This window comes from Schistocerca nitens, chromosome 7 (genome assembly GCF_023898315.1).
Source record: "Schistocerca nitens isolate TAMUIC-IGC-003100 chromosome 7, iqSchNite1.1, whole genome shotgun sequence".
Classification (NCBI taxonomy): Eukaryota; Metazoa; Arthropoda; class Insecta; order Orthoptera; family Acrididae; genus Schistocerca; species Schistocerca nitens.
The window spans coordinates 46,351-64,212 of NC_064620.1; the positions used below are offsets into that span (position 1 = coordinate 46,351).

The 17,862-nt window shown below is 37.1% G+C and overlaps 1 protein-coding gene across 2 annotated transcripts in view; it reads right to left on the bottom strand.

Moving 5' to 3' along the window:
• The window catches only part of LOC126195144 (low-density lipoprotein receptor-related protein 4-like), a 36,125-nt gene extending 18,555 nt beyond the window's left edge, over positions 1-17,570 (bottom strand). For both annotated transcript variants that reach the window (XM_049933650.1, XM_049933649.1), the window contains exons 1-4: positions 17,511-17,570; positions 14,890-15,042; positions 8,867-9,010; positions 7,928-8,058 (exon numbers count right to left, since the gene is read on the bottom strand). In XM_049933650.1, the coding sequence (XP_049789607.1) occupies positions 7,928-8,058; positions 8,867-9,010; positions 14,890-15,042; positions 17,511-17,565 (483 nt within the window). In that variant the 5' untranslated portion in view covers positions 17,566-17,570. The remainder of the gene's footprint in view (positions 1-7,927; positions 8,059-8,866; positions 9,011-14,889; positions 15,043-17,510) is intronic.
• Between the last annotated feature and the right edge of the window lie 292 nt (positions 17,571-17,862).

Below are 17,862 nucleotides of genomic sequence, written 5' to 3' on the forward strand. Positions count from 1 at the left end.
CTGAGATGAAAGGAAAAGAATTTTTCAAGCAGTGAATCAAATGATGAAAATAGCAAAACTGAAGAATGTTGTAATATGGAGAAGTTGAGCTCCTTCAATGAGAGTTTTGATGAACAGCTATACTTTACTAGTTCAACAACACTAATAATAAAAAATACAAGGGTAATCCCAAAAGTAAGGTCTCCTATTTTTTTATAAGTACATAGACCAGTTTATTTCTACAATGGTTTACATCAATTTACAGCTTGAACATTTAGCTATTTTTCATCATAATCACCATTTCTGTCAATCCATTTTTGTAGACACTGTGGCAGTTTTTGTGTGCCCATGTCATACCAGCTCGCTGCCATGCTGTTCAGAAAGTTATTAACCTCTTCTTTCACTTCGTCATTGGAGCTGAATAGCTGGGACTACAATTAACACTGACAGGTACTGTGAGCCTCTGAAAAAACTCAAACGGGCAATTCAGAACTGGAGAAGAGGAATGCCGAGCGAGGGCATACACATTCTCCATGACAACGTTCGGCCACACATCGCTCGGCAAACCATTGCCCTCCTGCAACTGTTTCAGTGGAACATAATCACCCATCCATCCTATAGTCCTGACTTGGCGCTCAGTGACTATCACCTGTTCCCTAGGTTAAAAGAACATTTGGCCAGAAAGCAATTCAGCTGCGACGACGAGGTGAAAGAAGAGGTTCATAACTTTCTGGACAGCATGGCGCCAAGTTGGTATGACATGGGCATACAAAGACTGCCACAGCGTCTACAAAAATGCATCAACAAAAATGGTCATTACGAAAAATAGCTAAATGTTCAAGCTGTAAACTGATGTAAACCATTGTAGAAATAAACAGATCTATGTACTTATAAAAAATTAGGAGACCTTACTTTTGGGATTACCCTCATATAATCTAAACTTTAAGACCTTTGCTCTACAAAAATTTTAGCTCCAGATTCAGATCTTTCTGTTGCCCACAATTTTCATATGCCAAAAATTTCCATCACAGAAAATGTCTACATCCACCAGCTCCAGATTCAGGTCTTTCTGTTGCTCACAATTTTCATATTCCAAAAATTTCCATCATAGAAGATGTGTACATCCATATCATACTCCACAAGCCATGTAATGGTTATGGCAGGTGGTAATTTTCGTACCACTAACTGATCCCCCTTCTCTATTCTGCTCACAAATGGTATATGGGAAGAAGAATTGTGAGTAAGCCTCTGTATTAGCTCTAATTTCTTGAATTTTCTCATTGTGATCATTACACTACATGTTATGTAGGAGGAAGTAATATAATGTCCCATTCTTCCTGCAAAGTGCTCTCTCGAAATTTCAATAGTAAACTGCTCTGTGATGCACAACACCTCTCTTGCAGCATCTGCCAATGGAGTTAGTTGAACATCGCTGTAATGCCCTTGAACAGACTACATGATCTTGTGATGAAATTAGTGACTTTTAGTTGGATCTTCTCTATCTCTTCTGTCAGTCCTATCTGGTAAGGATCCCAAATTGATGAACAGTACTCAAGAACTGGTCGAACAAGCAGCTTGTAAAACACTTCTTTTGTGAGTGAGTTACATTTACTTAAGTTTCTTTCTACAATTCTTAGCCTGGCATCTGCTTTTCCTACAATTTGTTTAATATGATCATTCCACTTAAGGTCACTCTGGATATCTGGATAGTTACTCCTAGAGTTCTTATGGTATGTACTGTTTCTGCCCCCCCCCCCTCCCCCAACCCCCCTCCATGAACCATGGACCTTGCCATTGGTGGGGTGGCTTGTGTGCCTCAGCAATACAGATAGCTGTACCATAGGTACAACCACAGCGTAAGGGTATCTGTTGCAAGATCAGACAAACATGTGGTTACTCAAGAGGGGCAGCAGCTTTTTCATTAGTTGCAGGGCAACAGTCTGGATGACTGACTGATCTGGCTTTTTAACATCAACCGAAACAGCCTTGCTGTGCTGGTACTGCGAACAGCAGAAAGCAAGGGGAAACTACAGCCACAATTTTTCCCGAGGGCATGTAGCGCTACTGTATGGTTAAATGATGATGGCGTCCTCTTGCGTTAAACATTTCAGAGGTAAAATAGTCCCCCATTCAAATCTTCAGGCAAGGACTACTCAGGAGGATGTTGTCATCAGGAGAGATAAGACTGGCATTCTACAGATTGGATCGTGGAATGTTAAGATCTCTTCATCGGGGCAGGAAGGTTAGAAAATTTAAAAAGGGAAATGGATAGGTTAAAGTTAGATATAATGGGAATTAGTGAAGTTTGGTGGCAGCAGGAAGAGAACTTCTGGTCAGGTGAATACAGGGTTATAAATACAAGGTTACAATTATTGGACTATATGAAATAAAATCATCATAGCTTCTGAATGGTTTGCGTTAGGAAGTTCAACCTGCATGGTTGGGTGCGGGGCATAATGGGAATTAGTATGGTCATGCGTACAGGCCTAGTAGTTGTTGGCCATTTGCACATAAAAATGTCATGGTACAGGTGCCTGAGCATATAGCGCTTATGAAGGCCTATTACTCAAGCAATAACAGCCCAACTGTGGCTCAAAGGAAGTTTCAACTGAGATCAAGCTGAAGACAACTGGTCCAAGTGTGCTAACAACCAAGAATTTGATTTGCAAGTTTGAGAGAGTGGGCAGTGTTCATGCTGACAGTGTTGGCAATGTCAGTCATCAAAAAAGGGTGAAAACACCTGAAAACATTGAGAAGACAAAGCACTGTGTTTCAAACCAGCCCCACGAAGTCGATCACATGCGCTGCACAACAGGTGGGAATCAACCAGGAGACACTATGACAAATTGTTGTTGAAGACCTGATCTCTTCCTATACAAAAGTCAGACCTATCAGCCATCAAGCCTCAGGGAAATGGAACAGTAGCTGTATTTCACCAACACTGTCGTCCACAGAATTGGCAAAAAGAACTTTGATGGCAATACGGTTTGGTTTAGCGATGAAGCCTACTTTCATTTGGATGGGTTTGTCAATAAGTAAAACTGGCGCATCTGGGGTACTGAAAAGCCACATTTTGCGATCAAGAAGTCTCTTCAACCTTATCGGAGGACTGTGTAGCATGCAATGTCCAGTCACGGAATAATCTGTGTGATATTCCTTGATGCCACGGTGGCTACCAAATGGTACATAAAAGTTTTGGAAGATGATTTCATCCCCCTTATTGAAAGAGGCACTGATTTCGACAAGATGTGGTTCATGCAAGACAGAGCTCAACCCCATCAAAGCAGGAGAGCACTTGATGTCCTGGAGGAGTGCTTTGGGGACCGCATTCTGGCTCTGGAGTATCCAGAGTCCTCTGGCATGGGCTCTTATTGACCACCATATTTTCTGGATCCGAACACATGTGACTCCTTTTTGTGGGGCTATATTAAAGACAAGGTGTACAGCAATAACCCCAAAACTCAGCTGATAACAACCATTCAAGAGGTCTTTGACAGCATCGATTTTCTGACACTGCAGTGGGTCATGCAGAATTTCACTATTTGTCTGCACCACGTCATCACCAATGATGGCAGGCATATCAAACATGTCATAACCTAAAACTGATTATCTGTAGTGATGTTAACATGTTGAATAAAGCATGTGCATGCCATAGTTTATAACTAATTTACGTTTTTTTATATAGTCATCCTGTAGGCGTATTGCAGGAGTGGGTTTAATAATGAGTAAGAAGCTACAATGAATAGTTTAGTGAATGTACTATTGTAGCCAAGATAGACATGAAGCTCTTGCCTACCACAGCAGTACAAGTTTACATTCCAACTAGCTCTGCAGATGATGAAGAGATTGAAGAAATGAGTGATGAGATAAAAGAGATTATTCAGATAGATAAAGGAGATGAAAATTAAATTGTTATGGGGGCTGGAATTCAACAGTAGGAAAAGGAAGAGAAAGAAAAATAGAAGGTGAATATGGCCTGGGGGAAAGGAATGAAAGTGGAAGCTGCCTGGTAGAATTTTGCACAGAGCATAATTTAATCATCATTAACACTTGGTTTAAGAATCATAAAAGAAGGTTGTACACGCAGAAGAGACCTGGAGACACCAGAAGGTTTCAGATTTATTACATAATGGTTAGACAGAGAAGAAATAAAAACGTTAGGTTTGCCAGTGACATTGAAATTCTGTCAGAGGCAGCAAAGGACTTTGAAGAACAGTTGAATCGATTGGGCAGTGTCTTGAAAGGAGTATACAAAATGAACATCAACAAGGATGATGGAATGTAGTGGAATTAAATTATGTGCTGCTAAGGGAATCATATTAGGAAATGAGACACTTAAAGCAGTTGCAGAGTTTCGCTATGTGGGCAGCAAAATAACTGATGATGGCCAAAGTAGAGAGGATATAATAAAATGTAGACTGGTAATGGCAAGAAATGCTTTTCTGAAGAAGAGAAACTTGTTAACATAAAATCTAGATTTAAATGTTAGGCAGTTTTTTCTGATGGTATTTGGGGTGTAACCATGTATGGAAGTGAAACATGGACTATAAACGGTTTAGATAAAAATATAATAGAAGCTTTTGAAATGTGATGCTACAGAAGAATGCTGAAGATTAAATGTGTCAATCACATAACTAATGGGAAAGTACTGAATATAACTGGTGAGACAAGAAATTTTGTGGCACAACTTGACCAAAAGAAGGGATTCGTTGACAGGACACGTTATGAGACATCAAGGGATCACCAATTTGGTACTGGAGGGAAGAGTGGGGTGTAAAAATCATAGAGCGAGACCAAGAGATGAATACAGTAAGCAGATTCAGAAAGATGTAGGTTGCAGTAGTTATTTGGAGTTGAAGAGGCTCACACAGGATAGAGCAGCATGGAAAGCTGCAGCAAAAGAATCTTCGGACTGAAGACTACAACAACAGCAACAGTGTCTAGCAATTTGTCATCAATAGTGTAGTTGTGAAATAGTGGATTTGTTTCCTAAATTTTTCACAGTGTTACGTTTATTTACATTGAGGGTCAACTGCCAGAGCCTGCAGTTATCTGAAAGTCATTCCGCAAATCAGTACTTGTCTTCTGGTGTTGCTACTTTCTTATAGAGAACCATATCATCTGTAAACAGTCTTAAAGAGCTTCTAACACTTTCTACTAGATTATTTATATACATTGTAAACAGAAATAGTCCCATCATGCTTCTGTGGGGTACTCCAGAAATTACCATTACATCTGTAGATTTGGTTTCATTAACAGCAATGTGTTGAGTACTGTGCATAAGAAAATCTCAGTGAGCCCGTACTTTCTTTCCCTAAATGCCAGTATGGGATGGTGTTAAATATCATTCTGAAGTCAAGAACATTGATGACATCAAACTGAGCACCACTCTCCACAATGCTATGGATCTCAAGGACAAACAGAGCAAGCTTAGTATTGCAAGATGTCTGTTTGTGGAAACCATGTAGATTTTTATACAGGAGATTTATTACTCTCCAAAAACACCACAATACATGAGCACAAAATGTGTTCCATAATTCTACAACAGACTGGCATCAATGATGTAGGGCTATAATTATGTGCATCTGTCCTATGACCCTTCTTGAAAATGGCAATGACATGCACTTTGCTCCAGCAATCTACGATAAACTGCTGATAGTAGGGGAGCAAGTTCTCTTGCGTGATCTGTGTAGAATCTTATAGGTATCTCATGTGGTTCTAATGCCTTTCCAATATTAAGCAGTTGTAGTTGCTTTTCTAATCTGTGATCAGTTAACTTAGTATTTACTATTTCGACGTTCATACAATGATAGAAAGGAGGGATCGTGTTACAATCTTCCGTGGTGAAACAATTTCAGAAGACTGAATTCAATATTTCAGCCTTCTCTCTGTCATCTTCCATTACAGTGCCATTATGGTCACTGAGTGAATGAACAGAGAATTTTTAACTCCTTACTGATTTTATGTAAGACCAAAACCTCTATATTTTACTAATTATTCTCTCTATGAAGAGTTACGGCATGGTGGCTGACAGGAGTAGCTGTTTTTATTTATTTATTTATCGATGAAAGTCAATGGAAGGCGCATGGCTTCAGGCAAATATTCATGTGCCTATGGTCACTAACAACCTTAGGTTTCAATACTGTGTGTAAGGAGTATTTTCACTGAACATATCAACAAATTTAAACAATTTCAAATTAAATTACATCTGAGGTTTCTGTGACCTCTAACTGTGTCTTACGGCTGCTACTGTTTATGAGTATATAGCTACTTGAAACACACTGCCATCTGCTATGCATGGTTGACTAGGTTGGCTGTGCTGCAAAAGCTGTCATTACCGATTGAGGCTATTCGACTTCTAACAAGACAGCAACTCCCGTCACCCACATAACTCTTCTTAGAGTGAACACTTGGTAGAATATTTTCTGTAATAGGCATTTTTGGCCTATGAACATTGTGAACAAGAGAAAGAATTCAATCTCAATTTAAAGCACTTGTAGGCAAAGGCCTTCCAGTTTAGCTAATATGTTTTATTACTTATTAGTATTGTTTAACTAGCAAAGTGTAGCTGTTCATGAAAACTCACACTGAAGGAGCAACAATTAACACTATATATATAGAATATTTCATTGCAGGAACAATCCCCAGACTCCTTAATACATTATCTCTACCATCTTTCCTTCTGGAGTGCTGTTCCTCTATGGTTGCAAGGGAACCTCTGTGTGGTATGGAAAAGGAGGAGGTAGATACATACAACATCCTTAAAAAAAATATTCCCTACATCCTCTGAACACAGGATAGTTGATGATAATACACCAGACCTCATTCTGATTTATTTTAAAAAGTAAATTTTGGTCTTGCTGTGGTAGCTATTCTATGCGTATTAAGGATATATATTCTTATTCTTGAATGAATTCTTATTCAGTTAAATGTAATTCACCTCTATCAGCTTTACAAGTAATTTTGAGCACAATAGTACGTATTCTGAGCAGTATTTCATCAATAGTGTTTAAGTAGTATGAATTTCTCACAATAAGGCTTCAAGTGCTCAAATTATTGTTGTATATATACGACATGGGTCTACTAGACATGAAGCTATAGTATACTAATTTGGAATCATTTGGTCAAGTTCCATCATCTGACATCCATAACAGATAAACAGTATTGATTAGAAGACCTGCTATGAATTTCACTCATGATGGGAGGAAAACGAAATCAATGCACATTCACTAGATTCAAAGGCAAACCCACAGTCACTAGAGTTGAAGAGTTTGTTACTACTGAGTGTCTAATGACGGTAAAACTCCTGCACACATCTCAATTCCATGCTTCATGCACAAAAATATTTATGACAATACAAAAATAGTTAAGAATACCTCCAAAATACTGAAAACAATACACACAATAAATCTTAGGACAAACAATAAATTGCCATGCAACATGCACAAAGTCAAACACGAAACATCATTTGATGTGGTGAAGTAATTAGATGACAAACAACACCTTAAAATCCACAAACATTTTTCCTAACTATTTTCAAAGGCTTTTTAACATTATGCAAATATTATCTTCAGTTGTAAATCAGCTTTTAGTAAAACAATGTCCATAAATTCTTAAAATCAGTCATGTTTAGACTTTTCATCATCATATATTTTCATTTCTATAAAGCCCATGCAAAGCAAGGAAGATGTAGATGGCATAACTTATAACCTGCTGCAGAAAGAGAAATATGCCTAAATGACAGATTCAGCTAAATTACAGCCATACCAAATCTTCACATCCATTTTGCATTGCATTTGTATGGCCTCATATGAATTTCTAAGGCATCAACACCAGTGACAGTAAGCATGTGCTAAGGCAGTTCCAACTGACTTAATTCTTGATAATTTTCAATAACATCTGAAACTACTACTACTACTATAGTTACATCACAGTAAGTGGTACTCACATCAACTGGTGGTCCACATCCCATTTCATCTGAATGGTCACCACAGTTATCTTCTCCATTGCACTTCAAATCAGTACTAATACAGTTTCCATTTCCACATGGAAATAAATGTTCCCCTTCACACACAACAGCTGAAAGGTAAGTTCAGAAATATAACAATCACATAATTACTTGTATTACAAAATAGTTTATTTCAGTTTATATGCATGCACCTTTTTAAGGTTTTCTCTGGATGTTTGTAATTAATCTCATTGGATGTTCCTTTAAAAAATATGTATAACTATTTAATTACATTTATCAGTAAACTGGGTTGCAGAATAAAATATATAGAAATTGTAGTCTCAATATCAGATAATGCATACAAATAAGTATGCCAGAAATGCACACAATTTTGGTTCAATGGCTAGAATAGACTGAAATCACCTGTACTGTAACAAAGAAGAAATGTTGGGGACAAGGAATTACTTAGAAAATATCTGATCACTGACATCAACATCTTTTTCTAAAAAGTTGAACAGAATATAATTCTGTAGCATTTTTATAAACTCTGTCCAACTTTTTAGCCTTTTATCAGGAAAAATGACACTTTATAATGAAAGAATTTTCTCAAAAATATAGAGAAATCACATTATGAGATTTATTATTATTTTTGTAACTGGTCACACACTTACCCAGTTTCAGAGTGCAAATTATTTGATTTCAGTGAAGGAAGAATTGCAAAAACAGCCTGTTGTCATGATGACTAAATATGACGGACATACAGCAAAAGAAGGAAACCATATTCATGTGTTTATTATATTAAAATCAATTTTTTGTGCACTGACCAAAATCATTGCTATGTAAAGCTTTAGCTGTTACAGAAATCTGTTATTCCACACATGATATGCAATTTGTTTTTTTTTATATATATATTCATACGAATGCCATAGCAATACTCACGACAATTGTACTCATCACTGCCATCTGCACAGTCCTCTATCTTGTCACATCTTTGGTGTGTCTCAATGCACTGATCCCCACTTTTACATGGGATTGAATTCTCAGGACATGTTATATTTTTTTCACCAGAATGCTCAACTCCCTCTGTAAAAGAATTAGTATGAGAGGATAAAAATAAGAAGGTAGTAAATTTTATCAGGACATCAATTTACATTGAAACTTTACTTCCAAATACATTCATGTATTTTTAACAGCACCACAATAAAGGAATTATCATAATTGTACAAGACTTATTATAAATACAGTATAAATTAGCATGCCTTTTATGTGCAGTGCCCTCTAAGCAGCTGTGTGATGAATGTGGTGAGCTATCAAGGAAACAAGTAGTGACCGTTCTTACTTAGTCCTAACCTGTTCAAACTGTGACATTTGTCACTTTTCAGCATTAAAAAACTGTATATAACAAGCAGCACTGACCTGCACCAGGGTGTATACCTTCAGTGAGACATTAGCTGTTCTTATGGAACATAGTTTTATGCATACAAAGTGTGCAATCAATGAACAGAGAAAACTACATTACTAAAAATTGGACTATGGATAACACATGGTACTACAGAGTGGCAAATGTCTCTTGTGCATGACAGTGTCGCACTGCGTAACTTCTGCTGCAGTGTTGTGACATTGTCTGCATAAGTGGATGCCAAGTTCTGAAAATAGCTGGACACGTCTAATATTCGGCCATGTATTAATGACTAAGATTATTAGCTCAAATCAAACAATGGAAAATCTACAATGGAATGTAACAATAATATGAGAAGGAAAGTTGCTACTCACCATGTAGTGGAGATTCTGAGTGGCAGATAGGCACAACAAAAAGATCTCACAATGAAAGCTTGGCCACTGAGGCCTTCGTCAACAATAGACTCTCTCTCTCTCTCTCTCTCTCACACACACACACACACACACACACATACACACACACACTCTCTCTCTCTCTCTCTCTCTCTCTCTCTCTCTCTCTCACGCAAATGCAACTAGTCGTGTGAGTGAGTTACGTTTGTATGAGTGTGTGCCAATGTGAGTCTATTCCTAATGAAGGGCTTAATGGCCTAAAGCTTTAATTGTGAGAGTCTTTCTGTTGTGCCTATCTGTGACTCAGCGTCTCTACTATATGGTGAGTAGCAACTTTCCTTCTCATAATAAGATTATTAGCTGAAATTCATTACAATAAATGAAAACAGCTCAACAATGGCTTGTTTTCATTGTATGTCAACTGAAACATCAAATTACTGTAACCAATTACTTTTGTTACACGTTCCATGTGACATTTTGGCAGAGTATACGTGTACCATTAGGTGGATTTAAGTAAATTAAGAAGGCACAGCTTACTGTATGTATGACTTTTTGGTTAATCTGTGGCTCTGCCTTTCAGTGGTCACAGGCTGCTTTTCCAGTTGTATTTATATTGTATTATCACAGGCACTTCCTACAAACTAAACTATGTAAAGATGTTAAAAAGTCATGTATACAATACATCTGTTTCTCTTAACTAAGATAAATTTACCTAACTATGGCAATGTAATCCTTCAAGATACACCATGGAATATATGATGCAAGTGACTGGTAACAGTAATTTGTTGTTTTAATTCATATTCATGACAGTCACAGTCAAGCCTAACTTAATCTGTTCAAATTTAAAATTATGGAAGATAGATAATACTATGCAGAAAGTGAGAGAGTTGCATGTAATGTCAAGATTTATGACTGGTATACATCAGGATGTCAAATCGAAACATCGTTCAGCCATCTAATTTCCGAATTTATTTTATTTGGCTACCAGTTTCAGTAATTTACTATGGCCATTTTCAGGCCCCTGAGTGAAGTGTAGGAAGATTCCACCTTGGTTCTGGTCAAAATAGGGGCTAGCATTCAAATACTGGTAACTGTATGTTTCTGCTTGCTATAGCGACCACTTCAACCATCACATCAGGTTTATTGGTGCCATAGAAACTGCAAAAATTGTTTTGCACCAGCCCTATGACTTACATAGTAATTTTTTTTTTCTTTTTGACCACAGGAAGTCAGCTGTGTAATGGAGGTGACACTGAACCTGCATTTTCAGCTCAGTTCAGTAGAGTGCACTGTGTCTCGAATCAGGAACAGGACAGTTTGGCTTCTGTTCATTGTTAAATCAAAATGTTTCAGAGGGGCATTTGAAACTTTAGACTTTGTGCACATTATCACATGGGAGGTTGCTAGCCGAATTGGTTTTTATCACAGCAACATCATTTGAACGTGCAACTGCCACTGTGAGGCACAAAATATTGAAGATCTGCCTTCAACAACACAGTTGATGACTGCCATCTACAAATTATAACTCACAGATACTCTGAGAACAGTGTAACAGAACTGTGAGCTGCCTCTCTGGAGGCAACTAGGAGGGCTGCATCAACCAGATAATACACATCACTGAGGATTTCAAGGTGGGACAAAGGAACACCTGGAATGCAAACTTGATCAATGGCATTGAGTTCTCTTCACCAACGGATGCAGGATTTGTCTGACACATGTAAGAGCCAGGTGTCAATGATTGTTCGAGGCACACAGTCCCATGGGTTCAGCAAGGATATGTGTCAGTCACCTTTTTTGATAAAATCATAGACTTATGTTGGAAACCTCTCATCACTATTGTGGATAATTTGATGACTGTGCAGTACCAGTATCAGGACATGACTCACAGCCATGTAACATGGTGTAAGAACATTTTTCATAAAAAGATCCCAACCGACTGGGACCGGAAACACATATCAAGCCTTGGCAAAAACAGTTGGTGTCAAATCCGGTTGGAATCGGTACTGTCAGTGAATGCAGGCCCACGTCAACCAGTTTAAAAGTTAACGTTGTGAACTGAAATGCTTGCAATAGATAATTAGAGTTGGGTCCTTCATAGGGTTGCCATGTGTCTGGCTTAGCCAGACACATTCACCTTTTTATGCTCATGTCTGGCCAAATATATATATCAGTCCAGACTGTCTCACTTTTGATAGGCTTTTTGTTGATGCAGTAGAGAATGCACAACTAAGGCCCATTCCAAGCTAATGACATAAGTGTGAGAAGTAAGTATAAGGAGGAATTACAAGATTGAAGGATATATAGATATTCCAACCAATGCTGTTCTTATGTCTGTGTCCCATGTTTTTCTTCATAGGCTGAACAAATCCAATACAACATTTTACAACAACACTATGCACAGAGCAAGTGACACAACATACAATGAGCCAGTTAGCTGATGCCAACCCGCCCAAACTTCTTTATAAATCAAATTAGAATGATCAAATATCACTTTGTTTTCCATACTATAAGAAGTAATAATAGTTTATTTTGATCAATGAAGAACTTTTAGTTTCTTTTGACACAAGATTATCTTATGAAGAAGACTGAATGGTTAAGAAGACTGAGCACTTACTTGCTATCATAACTGCCAAATTATAATGCTGCTTGTTGACATTTTTTTCTTTCTTCCAGTTTAAGCATGTTGGGTTGGTCTCACAAAGAACTTACTATACTTGATTTAAAAAGACTGAAAATATCCATCTGACTCAATTCCTATTTAAAATATGAAGTTTGGCTTTTAGGGCAAAACGTCCGGCTAAATATCACACCATTTCTAAATTTGGACTTGCAACACTAGTCTCTCGTGAAAGCCAATTGCCCACAGAAACACATAAAGCTGCACGACTTCAACTGGCCAAACAACACAGAGACAGTATAGTAACTATCACATTTTCATCTTTTTTCAAATGATGCAAGAGATCAAGCCCACCGACAGCCCAATGAAAGGTTCAACATGCATAGTTTAGGCAGGAGGTGATTCTATGAATGTTTTGGGGGCATTTCTGCACTACGATTTGGACAAACTCATTCAGATTACCGCAAACTTGAACCATGAGTTTATTTATACATTCTTGATGACCAAGTGTTGACCTTCCTTCTGCATCTTCATGATGAGTAAGCAGTGCACACTGTCATCTTCCAAGCTGGGAGTAACCATGTTTCCAGGGCAGAATGCATACCTTCCTAGTTTAACACACTGGCATCCTTTCAAACCTCAACTGGCCGACTAAATCATCCAGTCTCAATCTCACAGAAAATTTCTATGTCTATTTGAAACAGCAAGTGAAATGGAGCACTTCCCATCACAAGAATTGGTAGCTCTATTGGATCTAATTAGTAGCTTCACCTGGGTATGGCATACCCAAAGAAATGTACAGATTCTCTTCCTCACCAAACTGAGGCCATTATCAAGGTTAGAGGCAGTGTTGCACAATATCAGGGTGATGTTTCCTAGGGGGTGGGGGTGGAGGTATGTTTGATTAACTTTTTGCTTGCTTACAAGAAATGACAACATCTGACCCTGTTAAGTTGTCAGGAGTAAATAAAGATTATTATTATTAAAACCAATATATGTTACCAAAACTGGATTGGACAGACTGTTATTGAGAAGAAATTTGAGAAGTGAGTGGGCACATACTGTGGGGCTATGGAAAGACTGTTGAATGTGTCAAGTGGACATAAAAAAAAGAGGACAGTACAGTGCACTGGAGCTTTACAATGATAGCTCACTGTGTATCACCGAGAAGTCAGGAGTAACTATAAAGATGCTTTCATCCTTTAACATTTGGAAAAGAAAAAAAATTCCCAGATTTTCTGGTTAAAAATATACTTCTTCATAGGTGAAAGTACATTTTATATGTGTTAAGTGACAATATACTTTCCCTCAGAGCTTTAAAACTTATAAATCCTTTGAATGGTAAAGGTTTCATGCATATTAGCACTTTAGGAAACGAAAACCTGCAAAAATCAATGCAGTTTGAAAAGGTCTTTGATGCTCAGTGGCATGTACACCGCACATTTTTGTATTATGAAAGTATAAATATGAATTCCACCAAAAGCTTACAAAGCACTGAAACTGAGATTTCACTGTGCAATGCCCTTTTCTCAGCCTATCATTGCTCATGTCACGTAATCTTGCCAGCCAATGACAACAGATATTCAGTGCATAGGACACAAGATGTGCCCAGCCAATAGCAACATCACTGTTAAGTAGCACGAACACACAAATAGGAAAAGTTAATGGTTTAAATCAATATACATACAGTATAGCTACAAAAAAAGCTAAGCTTTCACATATAATTTTTTTATATACATATTACGCTTTAAGATATATCAAACACAAACACACCACAAAAATCTTAAGCAATGGTATAAAGGGCTGGTCTTCTGGGCCCAAAATTTCTCTAAGTGGCTTGTGCTCAAAGTGTTAAGGTTTGAATATGAGTGAAACACACTTAAGAAATTCATCACACATTCTCACACAACATTATTCAAGTTGTGTAAAAGGAAATTTACTTTGATAGTAACATTTCTCAACCCACCATTCACAATATTTTCCCACTACCCATTAGGAATGTAAACAGTTGTGATGTCATACTCATTGATAGTAGTTTATTATTAGAAGTGTTGCATAGTCTTCATCCTGAAGCCTTTCACATGTTTTGCTATCAGCAGACACTTGTGTGTATACTCTGTTTTGTTATTGTAATTGACACATTTCCTTTGCAACTAAAGTTTTATTTTGGTGTTACGCTCTCATTTATGTTTTATTGCTGCAGTAGTGAGCTAAAGTGAAATTCTTTATTAGAGTATCAGTTCTTATTAGTCAAAATTATAAACATTTAACTGAAAACTCAAACAATGAAGAATTCCTGGAATCCTAAAATATTACTGGTTTCTTCCCAAATTTTTCCCGGATGAAGAAATTCCCACGTTTTTCCCAGATTTCCCAGTTGTGCCAGGCTGTTTAATTCCTGTCTAAATATAATATTTTATAGAAATTAGGAAGTTCAAGTGAGCATAAAAAAGAGAATTTGACATTTGAGACTCTTTTCAACACAACAATAGTCTAATTGAGACTTATTGGTTTTGTCACTCTAAATTTAAATCATGCTATTCCTGTAACTTACCACAGGCATATTCATCTGTTGTGTCATCACAGTCCGCATTTCCATCACAGCGTAAACTGGCGCTGTAACACTGTGAACCATCAAGGCACATCAGTGAACCTGGTGGGCAGGTTCCAGCAGAAGGAGAGTGTACTGCCATTGTTGATACATGAGCTGTAAATCAAATGAAGCACTGAGGAACTATTGTTTGTTAAATAAGAGTCATGACCCTCAGGTCAATATCATTATTCCTGAATTAGAACTTTCGTCGTTCTACACACTCCTTTCCTCCAATCTGTACCACTTCTTAAACAACAGAATGTCTCTATTAGTTGCTACAGCCTAAGTAAAGTAACCTTGACATTGGCATATTGCAGTGGAAGATCCTGCACTGCTGGTGCACAGCCAGCCTCACTTGACAAGACTCTGCATATACAGTACCTGCAAAATATACAGCATAACTAGCACATTGGCTCAAGAAAGAACTACGACTGGCTGGCAGCTAGTCCATACCACATGACTCACTGGAATGTCAATCACAAAATTTATTTTAATGGAAGCATATACACAACTGTTGAAATTGGCATTCTATATATACATAGATTTGTTTGTAAGTACGTTTGGTAAGCATACCTCAAAACAGTAGTATAAGTCTCTCACTGGCAGTGATGCCTTAGTAAGTAGCCAGTATATTTGAAGCTCAGTTTTATCGTTTATTTTTGGAATGTATATATAAAGCCAACTCCAATCAAATGATTTCATTTTAAATAATTCATAATGAGATTCTAGATCCTATGCATCCATATACAGGGATTCTTGCAGAATCTACATGCATTCTTTGACATGAAGGTAAAGGTTGATTCTCATGTAATATCTGTTGGTTTGGGATCCATGCAACAGCACACTGAGAATGTAGGTACATTGACATCACAGAGCTGCTAGTAACATAATTCCTTTCTGCACAGTTTACGGCAATATATGCACCAGTGTAGATTGGGCTGCACCAAATTTTCTTGCTGTAGTCATACTAGAATAGTCTTTTCCAAGCAGAGCTACAAATACAGCCAGAGAAATTACAGAATGTGGTTCGTACTCAGTTAGCTCAACAGTTGTCCTTTTCATCCATTATTCATGAATGGGACCTGTGGCATCTTACTTGTGCTGGCATGAGCATTGCTGTTAATTTCAGTGGTATTCATCACCTAATCTGTGGGATCTCCTCATCATTACAGTTTTATGTACCACCTACTCACCAAATTAGATTTTGTGAAACATTTCTCTCTTCTCTTTCTTTTCTTTCAGATTTAACTGATTAGAAAATCCATCAGTATCATGGCTTGGAAGAAAGAAAACAAATAAGAAAACAAAATAATATGACTTCCTAGCAGTGGCAGCATTGATTTAATTGGTTTATAAATAAAATAACTACATGAAAGATTCCAGAATGAAACTTCTTAAATTATACACAGAATATATAAATAAATATAAAAATGAAATCTATACACCAGATGACAGTCAAATTTCTGCCTCCCACAGGCATGTAAGCATGCCTCATACATTGATTTCAAGCCCAAATTATATACCAACTTCCCAAACTATACAGAGACTTCCCCATATTTCCAGCTTGAGTAACACCCATGAGATGAACCTGTACATACCTATAAATTCTCAGGAAGGTATGTGGGAGATATTTTAGAGTAGCAAACTATCTACTTGAATAAAATAAAACAAAACAGTTAAAAACCTTATAAATAAAAAAGTTTGATATTTTAAGACAGATGCAAATTTACTTGATCCATTCTAGCTTGATGCACAGACCTTAAGGTATCTGTAATCGAATTTGGGAGGTGAGGCATTCAGATAACTGTCCAGATTTAGATTTTCTGTGGTTTCCCTTAGTCCTTGGTAGTTGCAGTGAAAATGATGCCGCTGATTTCCTTACACGTCCTTGTTCTTTCCAAGCTTCTGATTTATCTCTAATAGTTTCACTACCCAATGGAATGTAAAATTTGATTTTCCTTGCTTCTGACTCATAATATGAGCAACTTTTTCTCGTTTCAGTCTTATATAAACATTTTTCCTAAACTTTCTTTTCTCACTCTACAAGAAAGTTTCTTGGTTTTTTCACTACATGTTTTATTTTAAAATTTAAAAATGGTGACATATGTCATCCAGTTTTATTGAATTGCTCTACACTGGTTTCCTTTCACAAAAGAGGCACTGAGCAGTAGATGATAACATACAAGAGCTGGTAAACTAGTCTACAGATGTAGTTCTCCTTGAGAGCTAACATATACTGATATAACACAAACACACACAGCAGTCACATATACCAACAGTTGGCATTTGCATCAGACACATCTGTGTGCTTGTTACTTGTGAATAAAGACTCTGTTTAGAAGCACTTTTCTGTGTGTATCCTCTGCATTTTTTCCCTTCTATTTGTTAAGTAGCAATCTAGCTTCATTATATGTATCCAGGAATTTACTGCCAATACTTCTTTGTGTATGTGGTTCTTAAACAACTTTTTATTAAAGCCTTTAAACAAACAATATTACAAATTGCATAGCTTGGGAGTTATTTCTTGGATGAAACAATATTGAAACTGCACTAATATACAACAAAAACTACAGGCTACTCACCAATTAGTAGTAAGATGGAAAACAAGTATCGTGCTGAGGACACCATATCTGCCATTGACGTTAACCTGAAAAAAATAAGAGGTTATATACTTACGGTGAAAGGAAAAGGTTATACTTCAACATTATGCTGCTATTAGTTCACACCATGAAAACTATCTATCAATGCTGCGTTAAGAATATTCATAACACAGAAATAAACTTAAATAATTCAGAGGATATATTTTTACCAACAAATATGGGAATATAATATTAAGCAAAAGCTTTATGCTGTAATAAGACCAATAAACAAACAAATTGCTAATTCGGCTATAACAGTGTTATAAATTCAGTGTTTTTTTGCAGTAACATGGGA